Consider the following 16,311-nt stretch of genomic DNA (forward strand, 5'->3'; position numbering starts at 1 on the left):
TTTTTATCTCGTTTTTATAATGTCCCCACTTCCATTTCTGATTTTAGTTATTTGTGCTTCTCCCTTTTTTTCTTAGTCTGGCTAAAGGTTTGTCAATTTAGTGGATGTTTTCAAAGAACCAGCTTGTGGATTTGTTGATTCTCTGTTGTTTTTCTGTTTTTCATTTCACCCATCTCTGCTCTGATCTTCATTATTTGCTTCCTCTTGCTAGCTTTGGGTTTAGTTTAATCATAAACATTTTAATAACCAAGAAATACAAGATGAGGAATAAGAGCTTTGTCAGAGCCCTTGGGTCATAGGTAACAGGAACTCACTCAGCCTAACTTGGGCAACTGTGGAGAGTGAGGGGTCTGAAATCCAGAAGGCCATTCAGTCTAACTGCTGCCTACTTGCTTCCTTCTTCTCTCGACTACACTGGCCTCTCCTGGGGCCAGTCTGCATGTTGGAACCCGGTTGCTCACACCTGGGCTGGCTGCTGTATGAGTGCTTCCGGCCAGACTAAGCTGCAGTCCCTTAGTCCTCGTGCCAAATTCCTGGAAGAGGGGCCCTGACTGGCTGGCCTTGAGTCTGACCAGATGTGGTTCAGGTGGACAGATCATTGTTCAAATAATGGCTGTTCCTCCGTGACCATGTGGACAGAGGTGGAGGGGAAGAAGCGGTGCCAGAAAAGTATGGGTTGGACAACAAAACTGTAGTTATCCCCCATAACAGGGTTTCTCAACCAGGGCAGTTGTGTCTCCCAGGGGACAGTGGCTAATGTCTGGAGACGTTTTTGGTTGTCACAACTGGGAGGGAGGGGTGCTACTGGCATCTGGTGCATAGATGCCAGGGATGCTTTAAAAATCCTGCAGTGCACAGGACAGCCTCCCACAGCAAAGAATTTTCCAGCCCCAAATGGCAGCAGTGCCAAGGTAGAGAATGCTCTGCAAGGACACCCCAGAGGGAGCAGCCTGGTGAACAGCAAGCAGAGCCCCAGGCCTTCCTGTGTTTTAGCAGAGTGCCTCTGTGCCCATTAAATACCTGTTCTGAGGCATGCAAACACACGTAATACAGACCTGGGAAGAAGGGAGCAGCGATGCCTTAATTTGTACAGATTGGCAACTCCGTGGCTATTTTTCTCCCTGGCATCACAAACCTATGTTCACACCCAGGTCAAGTCTGGTCTCAGCAGACACATTCATTTCAGAAATCTCTCTTTTACACTTCATGTTGCATCTCTCCCCCATCTTTCATTCTTCCTACTTCCCTGAAAATCATCACATACTATAAACACATGACTCTTCTTTTCCCCCCAGCTCTAATTTGCTGTGTTTTTGCCATTTGTGTCCCTGTGTGTCTGGATGGTAAGCTTTACAGGGTTGGGACCCAGTCATTGATTTATTTCTGGTCACTGTTCACTCAGTCTTAGTACAATGCTCTGCACACAGCAAGTGCCAGCTGTTAGATGGGTTTGCACTTTCCCACTAGAGTCGCTCCATGGTTCTCAGATGCTAATCTGTGGTGCTGGGCTGGTGCGACAGTCACAGTTTAATAAATCTGAATGTTTATTAAAAATACTGATTCCTGGGCATCAGCCCCAGAGTCAGTTGAGTAGGTCAGAAGTGGGTACCTGGAATTTGGTGTTTTTTTTTTTTTTTTTTTTCGGTACGCGGACCTCTCACTGCTGTGGCCTCTCCCGCTGCGGAGCACAGGCTCCAGACGCACAGGCTCAGCGGCCATGGCTCACGGGCCCAGGGCTCTGCGGCATGTGGGACCCTCCCGGACCGGGGCGCGAACCCGTGTCCCCTGCATCGGCAGGCGGACTCTCAACCGCTGCGCCACCAGGGAAGCCCGAATTTGGTGTTTTTTATGAGCACCCCAGGTGATTCTGAGGCTTAGAGGTTAGTTACTGAGAATGAATTATTGTGACACTAGCAGTTAGTTAAGTCTTTCTGGAAATAAGCCCAGAGCCAAGGCAATTATCAGAAAGACCCAGTTGGACCAGTTTGAGTCTTCTCTTTCTGCCAGAGTTTACAGGGGTCCCTGACAGTCATTGACGGAGTTTGGATTTTTTTTTTTTTTAAGTTACTATGCAGGCTGGGCTGATAAGTACCACGGAAAAACCATTCCCATCGATGGGGACTACTTCAGCTACACCCGCCATGAACCTGTGGGAGTGTGTGGGCAGATCATCCCGGTGAGTGTTAGACTCATAATAAACAAATGAAGGTTTATCAGGAGTGCTGTGAGAGGCAGCAATCTTGGGCAGGTTCATTGCCAAGGTGGGAGGGTCTGTGGGGTGATGTTGGAAGGCGGCCTGGGCAGTGGTTGAGAACATGGTCTTTAACAAAGCCAACCAGCCCTGCCACGGGTGAACTCTGTGACCTTGGGCAAGTCACTTATCCCCCTAGGACTTGGTTTCCTTATCTGAAAAGTGGAAGTGATAGTAGCTGTCTTAGGGCAGTAGGGAGGATTGAAGGCGATGATGTAGCATGGTGCCTAGTATGGAAAAGCATGAATGCGAGTCACTAATATTATCATCCACCACCTGCCTTGTTTATCTGTCTTAAATCTACAATTGAGTTGTGAGGGGAACACGAGAGGTTCAGAGAACCTGGTGTTGCTTCTGCTCCCTGGCTGCCACTTTCTGCTGCCAGTGCAGCTCTCGGCCGAGATTTCGGGAGTGGCTGTTGTTGATTGCAGTGGAACTTCCCGCTCTTGATGCAAGCATGGAAACTGGGCCCAGCCTTGGCGACTGGAAACGTGGTTGTGATGAAGGTGGCTGAGCAGACTCCACTCACTGCCCTCTATGTGGCCAACTTGATTAAGGAGGTGCGTGGCTTGCGTCCATCTTGACCTCTATATGCCTTTGTAGAGGCTTGCTCTATAGGAGTGCTGATGAGGGGCCCCCGTAGTGGGGACGGGTATTTGTAGAGAAGGGAGTGAACCCCCCTCATCCCTGCTCATCACACTTCAGCTGAAGTGACCCGCACCACCTCTCTTCTACATTGGGTTTCATTGTAAGACCCCTCTGAAGGATGAAAACCATTCTAAGTGAGTGCCATGGGGGCAGGGGCAAAGGGCACAGGGAATCCCACAAAACAGGCTCCTTGCTGCACCATTTGGAATTCCTGAGCAGTACCCGGTAAGACTGCTCACTTGTGTGCTGGGCAGACTGCCGCAGCTTCTGGGAGGGATGTGTATTCCTCTGTCCAGACCCTTTGGAGCGGGAGAACAACTCCCAGTGTCCCTGGTGTTTGCCTACAGGCCGGCTTTCCTCCTGGCGTGGTCAATATCGTACCTGGATTTGGCCCCACGGCTGGGGCCGCCGTTGCCTCTCATGAGGATGTGGACAAAGTGGCCTTCACAGGCTCCACTGAGGTAAGGCATCCTAGGACCTCAAGCTTGTGGTATGTTTGGCTCAAACGCTGCCAGTCCTCAAAGGATGATGCGTTCAAGACTATCTTGGCGGTCCAGTGGTTAGGACTCGGTGCTTTCACCGCTGTGGCCCAGGTTCAGCCCCTGGTTGGGGAACTAAGATCCCGCAAGCCGTGCAGCGCAGCTAAAATAAAGTAAAATAAGATTAGCCTCTGGGTACTGCATGGGGGTCTACCCCAGGACTGCCTTTGAGTAGCTCAAGTGAGGGGCCCCATGTGTGCCAGCAGGGACCATCAGGGTGGAACCCTTTGTGGATTGGTTGACACTCCAGTTGCTGTAGGGGGGTGGCCTGGCATCCCATGTGGGATAAAGAGGCCAGGACTGTCTATGTCTAGACTTTATAAAGCCCAGAGCTGACTGCCTGCCCAAGGTCAAAGCACCTCGGCTGTGTCAGACTCTTTGACTGGCACTGCCCTGGCAATTAAAGAGAGTGGGCTTTAGGGACACATGAGTTCAAATCCCAGCCTTGTCATTATGACATGAGGCAATTCACTGAGTGTCTTTGGGGGCTCCATTCATTGTGTTTAAAATGAGGATGGCAGTGGGCTTCCCTGGTGGCGCAGTGGTTGAGAGTCTGCCTGCCGATGTAGGGGACACGGGTTCGTGCCCCGGTCCGGGAAGATCCCACATGCCACGGAGCGGCTGGGCCCGTGAGCCATGGCCGCTGAGCCTGCGCGTCCGGAGCCTGTGCTCCGCAACGGGAGAGGCCACAGCAGTGAGAGGCCCGTGTACCGCAAAAAAAAAAAAAAAAAAATGAGGATGGCAGTATCTATGCAGTACCGACAGTGGGTGTGGTGTAGTGGGGAAGATAATGCGCTTTGGAGTCAAACTAACTGTTTCAGCAGCACTTACTTAGCTATGCGACCTTAGGCAAGTTAGCCTCCTGAAGCCTCCTTTTCCCCACCTATAAAATAGGGATAATAACTGTGCCCACCTCCCGGGGTTGGCCTGAGTGAGATAAAGCTTATGATGTATTCAGCAAAAGTCTAGCCCAGAGTAAGTGCTCAGTGAGTGAATGAATGAGTGAGTGCCGCTCTGTGCCAGGCCCCGGAGAGACAAAGACATACAAGATGCCTGGGGATTCCTTAAACATAATCACCTTGAAAGCAGGGACAAAATTCATTTTTCCTATCCTTGAATTCTTGGAAGCCTTCATTGCATGACTTTAGAGAAGGCATGCTGAATAGTATAATAAAGGTGATCTTTAAAATGATCCCCGAGGTAAAGTTACCTTCAGACATTCAGTCTGTATGCAGAGATGGCGGTTGCGGGAGGGCAGAACTGTGGCCTAGATGACACAGTCCAGGCTCTTCCTTGGCTTAGTCACCACCTAAATTAATGCCTCAAGGGGATGTTGAGAATCTTGCAGATGGAATGGTTTCTTTCTTTCTTTTTAAATTAATTTAGTTTTGGCTGTGTTGGGTCTTCGTTGCTGTGCACGGGCTTTCTCTAGTTGCAGCGAGCGGGGGCTACTCTTTGTTGCAGTGCGCGGGCTTCTTATTGCAGTGGCTTCTCCTGTTGCGGAGCACGGGCTCTAGGCGCAGGCTTCAGTAGTTGTGGCTCGCGGGCTCTAGGCGCGCGGGCTTCAGTAGTTGTGGCACATGGGCTTAGTTGCTCCGCGGCATGTGGGATCTTCCTGGACCAGGGCTTGTACCCGTGTCCCCCTGCATTGACAGACGGATTCTTAACCACTGTACCACCAGGGAAGTCAGACGGGATGGTTTCTTGACCGCGGTATGTGTGCTCATTCAACAGATAAGCAAAGGGGTTGTTTGTGCCAGGCTCTTGGAATATGGAGGTGAGAAGCACCCCATCCTTGCCCTGTGCTAGGAGATACCATTTAAAACACTGTGAGAATGAGGCAGGATAGCAGGTCTGAACTGGTGCTGGATGCAGTTTGCCCAAATGTGAATTCTGACTCCACATTTACTGTGTGACTTTGGGCAAGTGACTTGACCACTCTGAGCTATAGCTCCCACATTTCTATATCAAGGGAAAGAGTCGGCCCTACCTCTGAGGTTGTTGTGAGGGTTGAACTTAATGCACACAAAACACTTAGCACAGTGTCTGGTATGTAGGTGGTGCTGAGTGTGTAGAAGCCACACAGCAATGACCCTGCTCGTGTCGTTACTGACATTGTCATCCTACGAGCTCAGAGGATGGGGCAGTGATGGTAAGTGAATGGCCAGATTTGGTGAAATTCTCCAGGCATCTTGTAGTCCAGCTACTCCCTCAGGTTGCGGGGGCTTCTGTTCTGTGTGTCTGAGAACATTTGGTTTTGTTTTCCTCCGCTGAGTTTGTCTCTGTTCCTGCTTCCCTGTAGGTTGGCCACCTAATCCAGACTGCTGCGGGGAACAGTAACCTCAAGAGAGTGACCCTGGAGCTAGGAGGAAAGAGTCCCAACATCATCATGTCAGATGCTGACAGTAAGTTTTCAGGGGGGAGGTCTGATATCAACCTGCCGCTAGCTCTGTATTCTGTGGTTCCACTCAGTTCCGCAATCCTCAGCATCCCTCGGATTGGTTTCTGCCCCCAGGGCCTCAGGATGAAAGTAAGACTCCTCAGCATGGCCCTCTGGCCTACACGATATGGCCTCTCCCCCAGCCTTTCTCCTCTCTGCTCCCTGTAATCCAGCCAGGCTGAGCTACTCACTTGCATAAGAATGCAGCATGCTTTCAGATTAGACTACTTTTCCTCCATCACATCCTTTTTCCTGGTCCTGCTGAGGTGCTCCCAGATTCGTCCTCCTTGAGGGAGTCTTCCCTGATGGCCATAGGCCAGCTGGTTTGGTCCTCCAGCCGCCCTTGGCTCTATTACCATAGTGGGTGATGACCACTGTCCTTCGTGTCTATCTGCCACTTGGTCTCCACGCTCAGAGAAGGGAGCGATCGGCCCTGCCTTGTTCCCACACAGAGTCTGGCACCCAGCAGGCATGAACGCTGCTGGTAGTGTTAATGGGTTAAGGGTAGCAGCCACTGGGGCCAGGCTCCTCCTTATCCTCTTCTTATGGTTGCCTTCTGCCTCCTCAGTGGACTGGGCTGTGGAGCAGGCCCACTTCGCCCTGTTCTTCAACCAGGGCCAGTGCTGCTGTGCAGGCTCCCGGACCTTTGTGCAGGAGGACGTTTACACCGAGTTTGTGGAGCGGAGTGTTGCCCGGGCCAGGTCTCGTGTGGTCGGGAACCCCTTTGACAGCCGGACTGAGCAGGGGCCGCAGGTAAGCCCAGTGGTTGCACGCAGGTCTCGGTGTCCGGAGCCACCATGGAGAAGCGGAAAGGGCCTTGGACTCTGAATCCAGCAGGCCTGGCTTCAAGTCTGAGCTCTGCCAGGTACCAGCTGTGTGCCCTTGGGAAGCCACATGCTCTCTCCGAGCCACCATTCTCTCATCCATAAAGCCTGTCCTTCGTAACTCACAGAGTGGCCGTGAAGTGGAAATTAATAATGGAAAGCCCTTTGTAAATTACATACACATAATAAATATGAGGAATGGCTGTGAGAAAGGGAATGCATGTTTCCTGGACCTTGGCCATCCATATAAATGCATCTACCAGAAAGACACACACATACCTGTTGTTAATCGCAGTTACGTCTGGGAGGAGGGCGGAGGGCTGTTGTAGCAGAGGGACTTCATTTCACTTTATACTCTTCTGAGCTGTTTGATTTAAAATTTAAAAAAATTTTTTTTTTTTTACAGTGAGCATGTATTCATTTTAACTAATAAAAATACAGTCAATAATAATTATAACAAAAGGAAACACAGTGCCTCACCCCATCACATCCTGATCCTTTTTCCAGCATTGGCCTTAGACCCAGCCTGTCTTGGGCTCACTCTCCACAGGGCCCTGTGCTGGCCTCCTCCAGCCTCCTCCTTCCAGGGATGAGGAATCCACTGGGTCAGGGATGCTTCCTCCCACAAATCCCTTGCACGCGGCCCTGAGCCCACTTCTGGGGCCAACAGGGGCGTCTCTGCAGGCTTCATTGTCCTGGGGATGTCTGCGTTCCTTGTGTCTACTCCCCAGGCTCCAGTGCTGGCCAAGGCAGCCTTTTTTTTTTTTTTAATTAATAGATTCTATTCTTTTAGAAAAATGAGCAGAAAGTACAGAGTTCCCATATATCCCCTAACCTCCCCATCCCCTAGTTTCTCCTATTATTAATATCTTCCATTGGTGTGATACATTTGTTATAATTTGATGAGCCAGTATTGATATATGATTATTAAATGAAGTCCGTAGTTTACATTAGAGTTCACTCCTGGTGTTGTACATTCTGTGGGTTTTGACAAATGAATCAAGACATGTACCCATGATTACGGTATCACACAGAATAGTTTCAGTGCCCTAAAAATCTCCTGTGCTCCACCAGTTCATTCCTCCCTCCCCCTAACCCTTGAACCACTGATCTTTTTACTGTCTCTATAGTTTTGTCTTTTCCAGAATGTCATATAGTTGGAATCATATAGTCTGTAGCCTTTTCAGATTAGGCTTCTTCCTCTTTTCCTTTCTTTTTCCCCCAGATTGCCTTCTTTTACTTAGCAATGTAATTTTAAGTTTCCTCTATGTCTTTTCGTGACTTGATGGCTCATTACTTTTCCTGGCTGAATAATATGCTACTGAATGGATAGGCCACATTTTCTTTATCCATTCATCTGCTGATAGACCCTTGGGTTGTTTCTACTTTTTAGCTATTGTGAATAGTGCTGCTGTGAATCCCAGTGTCTTTTTTTCTCTCATTTTTCTTTGTGGTTTGTAGCTATATAATTATTAAGGTAATACAAATTTGTATTAAAAACTTCATAAAAAAGAGTTTAAAGTAAAAAATAAGATCCCCTTGTCCCCTTCATGTCCATTCCTCATAGGTAACCACATACACACAGAGTTACATTTTGGCATGTTTGTTTTAGCAAAAGTAGGGTCATATAATATATATCATCCTACAAGCTTCCCCCCTCTTTACAGAACATCTTAGGCTGTCATTCTGTGTCTGTCTGTGGACAGGTCTGTTGTTAATGATGCCAACATATGGGTGTGCCATATTAACCAGCTCCTCTACTGATGCATACTTGGGATTGTTTCCACTTCTTGCTTCTGTAAGATGTTCCCCAGTGACTATCCTTGTTCAGGTCCCTTTGTCACATGTAGAATAAATTCCTAGAAGTTAAATAGCTGGGTCAGAGGATATGAACATCTAATTTTTTGTCTGATATTAATAAGCCATTTGCCCGAAGAGCTGTACCAGCTTACAGTCCTTTCTCTTTTTTTTTAAATTGAGGTGTAATTGACCTATAATGTTGTATCAGTCCTTCTAATAATGTATGAATATTACAGAGTATGCAGCATACCCTTGGTATCAATGTATTTTCTTACTATTTAAAATTTTTAGTAATCTCATACTTGAAAAACAAAAACAGTAGGCTTGATATTCATTTCTTTGAGGGCTAATGAGTTTGGTGGAATCTATTCTTGTTTTGGGCCTTGCTTATTCATGATCTGGCCATTTCCCAGTTGGCTTCTTGCCTGTGTGGTTCTAAGCCTGAAGCTGGGAGAGGTATGGCTGTAGCATCTCTGTAACTCTGGGCTCCTTCTCCCTCAGGTGGATGAGACTCAGTTTAAGAAGGTCCTTGGCTACATCAAATCTGGGAAGGAGGAGGGGGCGAAGCTGCTGTGTGGTGGAGGGGCGGCTGCTGACCGTGGCTACTTCATCCAGCCCACCGTGTTTGGAGACGTGCAGGATGGCATGACCATCGCAAAGGAGGAGGTTAGCATGCGTCCAGCGCTCGAGGGAATGTTCCTAGGAGGAGAAGCGGACAGTTCAGTCCAGCATCTTGACCCAGGACCCATCCGCTGGCCTTGGGCCAAATCCTGGCTCTATGCATAAGACAAATGATTTGCAATTCACTTCTGATCTTGTGCCTCTCCTCTTCAGTCTCTTATGGCTGCCAGTGGTTGGGGAGAACGTCTGAATTCCCCAGCAGAGCCTACAGGTCCTTTGTGTTCTGCTCCCTGCGAGCTGTGAGTTAAAGGAATGACTCTTCCCAGCCCTTCTCATGGCCTTCGTGTAAGCAGACACTGGACTAGATCAAAGGGCTGACTTCCCCACATGGCGAGAGTCCCTTGATCTTCTCTCCCCCTTGGCACTGATTACGAACGTAGGGCAGCAACTCCATCTCATTCATTCGTTCATTTCACAAAATTTTTTTTTTAACATCTTTATTGGAGTATAATTGCTTTACAATGGTGTGTTAGTTTCTGCTCTATAACAAAGTAAATCAGCTATACGTATATATATATCTCCATATCCCTTACCACAAATAATTTTTGAATTCCTACTATGTGCAAGGTGCTCTACAGACACTGGAGATCCAGGGGTATCCGACATGTGTACTCTGCCCTTGTGGATTCAGACTCACTCCACTTCCCCCAGCAGGATGAAGCCCTTTAGCGTCCCTATGCAGGGAAAACATTATACTGCCACCCCCTTTCATGGATAATTCAAAATAAAATAATATTAAAATGCAAAATCAGGGTAAGAGAGTACAACAGAGTTCTGCCTCTTTTCCCATCATGACTACTTCGATGCTATTTTTTTTTTTTAATCTTGATGGAAATGGAAAATATCCATTTTCTAGAAGGGCAGGGGCTGCCTTTGCTTTGCTAGTGCCCGAAGTGCAAGATGCCCCGTCTCGCAGTCCTCGCTCCAACCATGATGGGCTCCTGGCAGTCTTCTCGCACCTCCGTCTTGACACTCTCCACCCAGTCCTAGAATCAGTGATTTCTTCAAGAAGTCCTAGTTTCTTTAGTCGAGAATGGGATGTTGTAAGAATGGGTGCTGCGTGTGCCGGTGACTGGAACTCCATTTCCCTCCTCCCTGCTCCTCATCCTCACTCTGGTTTGGCCAGTTTCTGCTCGTGTGGTGTCACAGCTTGACTGTCACCTCTCGAGGCCTTCCCTGATCCCCTGCCTCCCATCACTCAGGCCAAGTAGCTCCTCTGGGCTCCCACCACTTGTCACAGTCACATGCCAATCACTTGATTACATCAGGATCTGTTCCCCGGGGTCTCTCCCCTGATAGGGCTGAGAGCAGCCACACCCCAACCGCAACAAGCACGCCTAGCTCCCATGTTTTGGTTTCTGAAGCCCACTAAAGCCCACTAAAAGGAACCAGGATGCCTTGAAGAAATGGCTCAGAAATAGGGCAGGGAAGGTATAAGATAAACTCAGAACATCTTGAGATCAGAGACCCTATTTTGTTCATAGCTTTTTCTTCAGCATCTAGTGTGTGCCTTGTTGAATGACTGACTGAAATTCTTTGAAACTAAATTTCCACGTGACCTGTCAGTGCAAGCCCCTACCTCACAGGACTGTTTAGAAATAAGATAAGGTATGTAAGGTCCATGGCACACAGAAGGTAACCAGTCCCCTTAGCTTCCTTCCCTTTGTATTCCAGTGAGTGTGAGAGCTGTCTTCTCCCTCTGGAACTGTTAGGGTGTGTCTGGAGGCTTGCTACCACATCTGGAATCATCTGCTCAGTGCTGTGGAAAGCTGGGTAACAGGTGGTTCCGTGTCTGCCCCACCCACCCATTGTGCTCTCTAACCCCAGATCTTTGGGCCAGTGATGCAGATTCTGAAGTTCAAGACCATAGAGGAAGTCGTTGGGAGAGCCAACAATTCCAAGTACGGGCTGGCTGCAGCTGTCTTCACAAAGGACTTGGACAAGGCCAATTATCTGTCCCAAGCCCTCCAGGCTGGCACCGTGTGGTAAGTGCCTCCCAGCAGCCTCTCGCAACCCAGGTAGAGATCCCCAAGCCAGGGTCTTCTGGAATCCACTACTCACATCCCAGAATTGGGGTGCCGGGCTTAGTTCCTCCTGGGTCAGGGTGTGGTATAGCAGATGGAGATGTCCTTCCCCCTCTCCTCCAGATGAAACTTCCCTCCGGTGCATATGCCCATGCAGCTGTTCTTGGGCAAGCAGATGGATGACTGGGGCTCCTTACCAAGCTGTAACAAGAGCAGGAGACCAGAGCTGAGGGCCCACATCTATGTAAACACTGGTCTTAAAAGCTTAGCACCTATGGCACACCCACTAGGATGGCTGTAATTTATTTATTTTTAATTTTTTTAAAAAAATTATTTTATTTTTGGCTGTGTTGGGTCTTTGTTGCTGCACGTGGGCTTTTCTCTGGTTGCAGCAAGTGGGGGCTACTCTTTGTTGTGGTGCGTGGGCTTCTCATTGTGGTGGCTTCTCTTGTTGTGAAGCACGGGCTCTAGTCATGTGGGCTTCAGTAGTTGTGGCTTGCGGGCTCTAGAGCGCAGGCTCAGTAGTTGTGGCGCACGGGCTTAGTTGCTCCGTGGCATGTGGGATCATCCTGGATCAGGGCTTGAACCCATGTCTCCTGCACTGGCAGGCGGATTCTTAACCACTGTGCCACCAGGGAAGCTCCAATGGCTGTAATTTAAAAAACAGAAAATACCAGGTGTTGGTTAGGATGTGGAGAAACTGGAACCCTTACACATAGCTGGTGGGAATGTAAAATGTTGCAGCCACTAGAAAAGTCTGGCAGTTCTCAATAAGTTAAACATAGAATTATCATAGGACCCAGCAATTCCACTCCTGGGTACATACCCAAGAGAAAAAAAACATATATCCACACAAAAAAGTGTATCTGAATGTTCATAGATTAGTCACAATAGTCAAAAGGTGGAAATAACCTAAATGTCCATCAACTGATGAATGGATACACAAAATGTGGTTTATCTGTGCGATGGAGTATTCAGCCATAAAAAGAAATGAAGTACTGATAACCTGCTACAACATGGAAAACATAATACTAAATGAAATAAGCCAGACACAGAAGGTCACATATTATATGATTCCATTATATGACATGCCCAGAATAGACAAATCCATAGAGAGAGAAAGTAGATTAGGGGCTGCCAGAGGCTGGAGGAGGGGGGGGAATGGGGAGTAACTGCTTATTGGGTATAGGGTTTCTTTCTGGGGTGATAAATGTTCTGGAATTATATAGAGGTAATGGTTGCACAACATTGTGAATATATTATAAAGCACTGAATGTACTATAAAGCACCTTTAAAGTGGTGAGTTTTAAATTCAGTTAAAATTTAATAATTAAAAAAAATTGCCCCAAAAAGCTTAATACCCAATTAGCAAAAATGATTCATTGAAATGGGAAGGATGAGATGACTTATGGCTTTATTTCATGTGGCCTGCTTTTGACTTCTATATAGCTAGCTATTAGTAGGGTTCTACCCATCCATTTTTCTCAATAAGATTTTAGAACAATACAGGAGGTCTGAGGGGTATGATGCTTATCCTCCACCCCAAAAGTTACTTCTGAAATCTCATCTTAAATTATAGGGTCAACTGCTATGATGTGTTTGGGGCCCAGTCACCGTTTGGTGGCTACAAGCTGTCTGGGAGCGGCCGGGAGCTGGGAGAGTATGGGCTGCAGGCATACACTGAAGTGAAAACTGTGAGTATGGGCACCTTCTCAGCCCTCTCCCTCGTGCTGGGGTCCATCAGTATTGACTGCTAGTTTCTTGTTTTAAGCCATGGAAGCTACCAAAGAGGGTAAAGACCCAGTCTCTGCTGTGTCTCATGAGGAATAAGTAGGGACTTGACCACCACTATGCCTACACAGTCCTTTGCTGGGCTTTGTTATACACTGAGTTCTGTAAAACCTGAGAGGAGGCAAAGATCCCAGTGGGCTGAAGCAGCGAGGAAAAACTTCTAATAAGAATCAAGCTACGAGGCATTAGATATCAAGGGGCGTATCCTTTGCTTCTGCAATCCTGAAGAACTAAGCAGAAATAGAAAGAAAGCTTTACTTCCCTAAATAGCCATCACAGCATTCTCCAACAGGGAAAAATCAGATGTAACCTAAATGCCCAATAAATTATGGAATATTAAGTAGCTGTTAAAGTATTTTTGTAGAATATTTGATGTGAAAAATGCTTATCCTTTAAAGTAAAAAAGGAGGATACAAAGTGATATATGCAGTATAAGCCCAACTTTAAAACTGTATATGCCCATATACAGATACTCAGATATCTTTATCAAAGTGAAAAAAGACAGGAAAGAAAGATACTAAGGTAAAAATGATGTTCTGTCTACAATGAATACTAATTATAATTTAACCAGGAAACATACTCACAATGATATTTTAAGAAAAGAGAAATGGGCACAGGGCAAGCAAACCAGCCTGGGGGTGGGGGGCGGCGATGGGAGCAGGATGAGAAAGGGGGAACAGAGCAAGAAAACGTAAACAGTGGTCTTCATTCAGTATATACTATATAGCGTGAAACTCTAATAAGATACAACCTAAGCTCTCAAGAAGATCACTGGAATAAAGTAAACATGTTTACTTGTTTATTGAAATGTTTCCATCATATACAAGAGGTGAGACCCAGATTTGATATTGACATTGAGATGTCATTAGCCTATAACTGTTCATCAAAACAATAGTTATGGAGGAGATTATTTAGGTATGGCGTGAGGGAGGAGGGAGGCCTAGGACTGAGCCCCAAGGAACTGCAGTATTTAAGGATTGACTGGAGGGCAGTGGAAGAGCCTGAAAAGGAGAGGCTTGAGTTGAGGTGATTTGTGGAGGAATCCAACTGTAAGCTGCGAATGCTGGAGCCCTCAGGAAATGAGATGTTGGGGAGAACTCGAGAAGGCTTTTGAAGAAATGGCAGGACTTGATGGCTTAGGAGGGTTAGAGGATGTGGGTGAAGGGGGCAAAGCTGATTCAGCCCAGCATCCACACTGTGCTTGGTGCTCATGATAAAGAGTCCTGTTAAAAAAAAAAAAAAAAATCCTGTATTTTGAGCTTTAGGAACTCGAATGATAACACTAACAAAAATAAGGATTTTTGTGTTATCATTCACTAACAAAAATGACTGTTGCATGCTAAAGGTCTCAGAAGTCAAGTTTGCAAGGGGGACTGATGACAAAATTTCTTTTTATTTTTACTGAAAGTTTACTTTGTGCCAGGATCTGTGCTAGACTGTCTTATGTATGTTACATCATTTAATGCTCACAACAACCCCATGAAAGAGATATTGCTGTTACCCCATTTTACAGATGAGGGAACGAGTCACACAGAGGTGAAGCACTTGCCCAGTAGCGGGGAACGATGGGATTCAACCCCATATCCATCTGAATCTGGAACCTTCCCCCTAACACACTGAGACACCTGTGAGCTTGAGCACATTATCTTTTCCTGGCTCTGATTCTTGTGGAGGAACATACGGATCTCGGTCAGGGTCTCTCAGCCTTGGAACTGTGGACACTTGGGGTTGGATAATTCTTTGTGGTGGGGCTGTCATGTGCAGCGTAGGATGTTGAGTAGCATCCCTGACTTTTGCCCATTAGATGCCTGTAGCAACCCTCCCCCCAACTGTGACAATCAAAAATGTCTCCAGACATTGCGCACTGTTCTCTGGGGGGCACAGCTGTCCCCGGTTGAGAATGACTAGGTCAAGGGGAGGCAGAGTGTGATCTCATGCAGAACACAGCCCTAGCGGTTGCTGGGATTGGCCACTGGCCATCGAGATGTTAGAAGTCAGGAAAGCCCTTCTGTTTATAGCTCAGGCAGCACCCAGCTGAGGGGGCCTGCAGACCAAAGGGAAGCATGAAGATTTAACAGCTTCTCTGCACCCCTCTTACAGGTCACAGTCAAAGTTCCTCAGAAGAACTCATAAAGAACCATGCTGGCTTTACTCATCCAGTGATGGAAAGTTCAAGGAGATAAGCAACAAAACCAAGAAAAATGACCGTTGCATGCTAAAGGTCTCAAAAGAGAAATTCTGCCAGAAAAATCTCTTGGATCAAGAAAGTTCCAGAATTTGAATCAATAAATAGGGTGGGTGTGGGACAAAGGGTATATGGAAAGCCTTTTAAACTGCAACAATACTACTAGCTTTCAGGGTGATCTTTCAAAGATAGATTCAAATATCTCATCCATTCCTTCTGTAACTTGCCTTAATGGGGGAAGAAAAAGCCATTGTTTACCACTGTTCCATCTTTGAAGTAGCAACTAGCACCTTTCTTTGTATTCTGGACTAAAACTCATTAAAAACAGTGCTGCTTTTCACTTTTTAGGTAACTCTTCCTCCATCTCAACCCAAGGAGATGCTGTCACATAGATATGTTGTCCCCTCTGTGTGTATGTCACATTGTAAACAACTGTCACCCATCCCCTACTGTGGATAAATAGCCTTTGTTTCCTGCACGTAGTTAACAGATGTTTCCGGCCTGCCCATGTGTGGTGGGCCCTGTACGACACACTGAGGACGACACCTACACAAGACTCCCGGCCCCTGCCCTCAGAGAGAGGGAGGTAAACCAGGAAACACACACTTGACACCCAAGGTTGGTTCTCAGTGTTTTAAGTTCAAAAACTTGGTCAGAACAAATGAGACAGATTCCTGCTGGACCAGTTTCATAAGAGATTAATTTGAAATCCAGATGTCAATTTACTCACTTTAAGTGAGGTCTGTATTTCCAATAGCTGGACCTTTTGAATCTTGTATCAAGAACACTGCCTTACTTTAGTCAAGGGACCTGGCAAATTAGTAATCAGTATTATTAGTAAATTAGGAATCAGAAGATTCCTTAGTGAGCAATGGAATTGGAGCAAAAAGAATTGAATCACAGTAGTAGTTTGTGAGTGATCACATTTGGGTCACAGATTCCTTTAAGAATTTGAGGCAAAGTTTGATCCTTTCCTGAGGAAAAAACACCTGTATAATATTTGCAGACAGTGTCAGGGAGTGATGGAGCTCACTGGTTGACCCCTGGCTTTATTTCACTGAGGCTAAGCCACATCTTGATAGGCGATCCCTATTCCACTAGAGACTAATTGGACTTCTTTGAATAGCA

At 46.9% G+C, this 16,311-nt stretch overlaps 1 protein-coding gene and 1 long non-coding RNA gene across 6 annotated transcripts in view; one reads left to right on the forward strand and one right to left on the reverse strand.

Moving 5' to 3' along the window:
* ALDH2 (aldehyde dehydrogenase 2 family member) overlaps positions 1-15,523 on the forward strand; it is a 28,179-nt gene extending 12,656 nt beyond the window's left edge. Inside the window, exons 5-13 of the mRNA XM_030860514.3 lie at positions 2,065-2,176; positions 2,683-2,811; positions 3,247-3,360; positions 5,741-5,843; positions 6,447-6,631; positions 9,004-9,168; positions 11,011-11,168; positions 12,787-12,901; positions 15,099-15,523. Coding sequence (XP_030716374.1) covers positions 2,065-2,176; positions 2,683-2,811; positions 3,247-3,360; positions 5,741-5,843; positions 6,447-6,631; positions 9,004-9,168; positions 11,011-11,168; positions 12,787-12,901; positions 15,099-15,131 — 1,114 coding nt within the window. The 3' untranslated portion in view covers positions 15,132-15,523. The remainder of the gene's footprint in view (positions 1-2,064; positions 2,177-2,682; positions 2,812-3,246; positions 3,361-5,740; positions 5,844-6,446; positions 6,632-9,003; positions 9,169-11,010; positions 11,169-12,786; positions 12,902-15,098) is intronic.
* The window catches only part of LOC115855348 (uncharacterized), a 33,073-nt gene continuing 18,525 nt past the window's right edge, over positions 1,764-16,311 (reverse strand). The window contains exons 8-10 of one of the 5 annotated variants that reach the window (XR_009566521.1): positions 11,245-11,856; positions 6,982-7,066; positions 1,764-3,541 (exon numbers count right to left, since the gene is read on the reverse strand). This is a non-coding gene — a long non-coding RNA (uncharacterized lncRNA). Of the gene's footprint in view, positions 3,542-6,981; positions 7,067-9,253; positions 11,857-16,311 lie in introns of those variants that run through there. The other 4 variants (XR_009566517.2, XR_009566520.2, XR_009566519.2 and 1 more) reach the window with 4 other exon arrangements.

This window comes from Globicephala melas, chromosome 13 (genome assembly GCF_963455315.2).
Source record: "Globicephala melas chromosome 13, mGloMel1.2, whole genome shotgun sequence".
Classification (NCBI taxonomy): Eukaryota; Metazoa; Chordata; class Mammalia; order Artiodactyla; family Delphinidae; genus Globicephala; species Globicephala melas.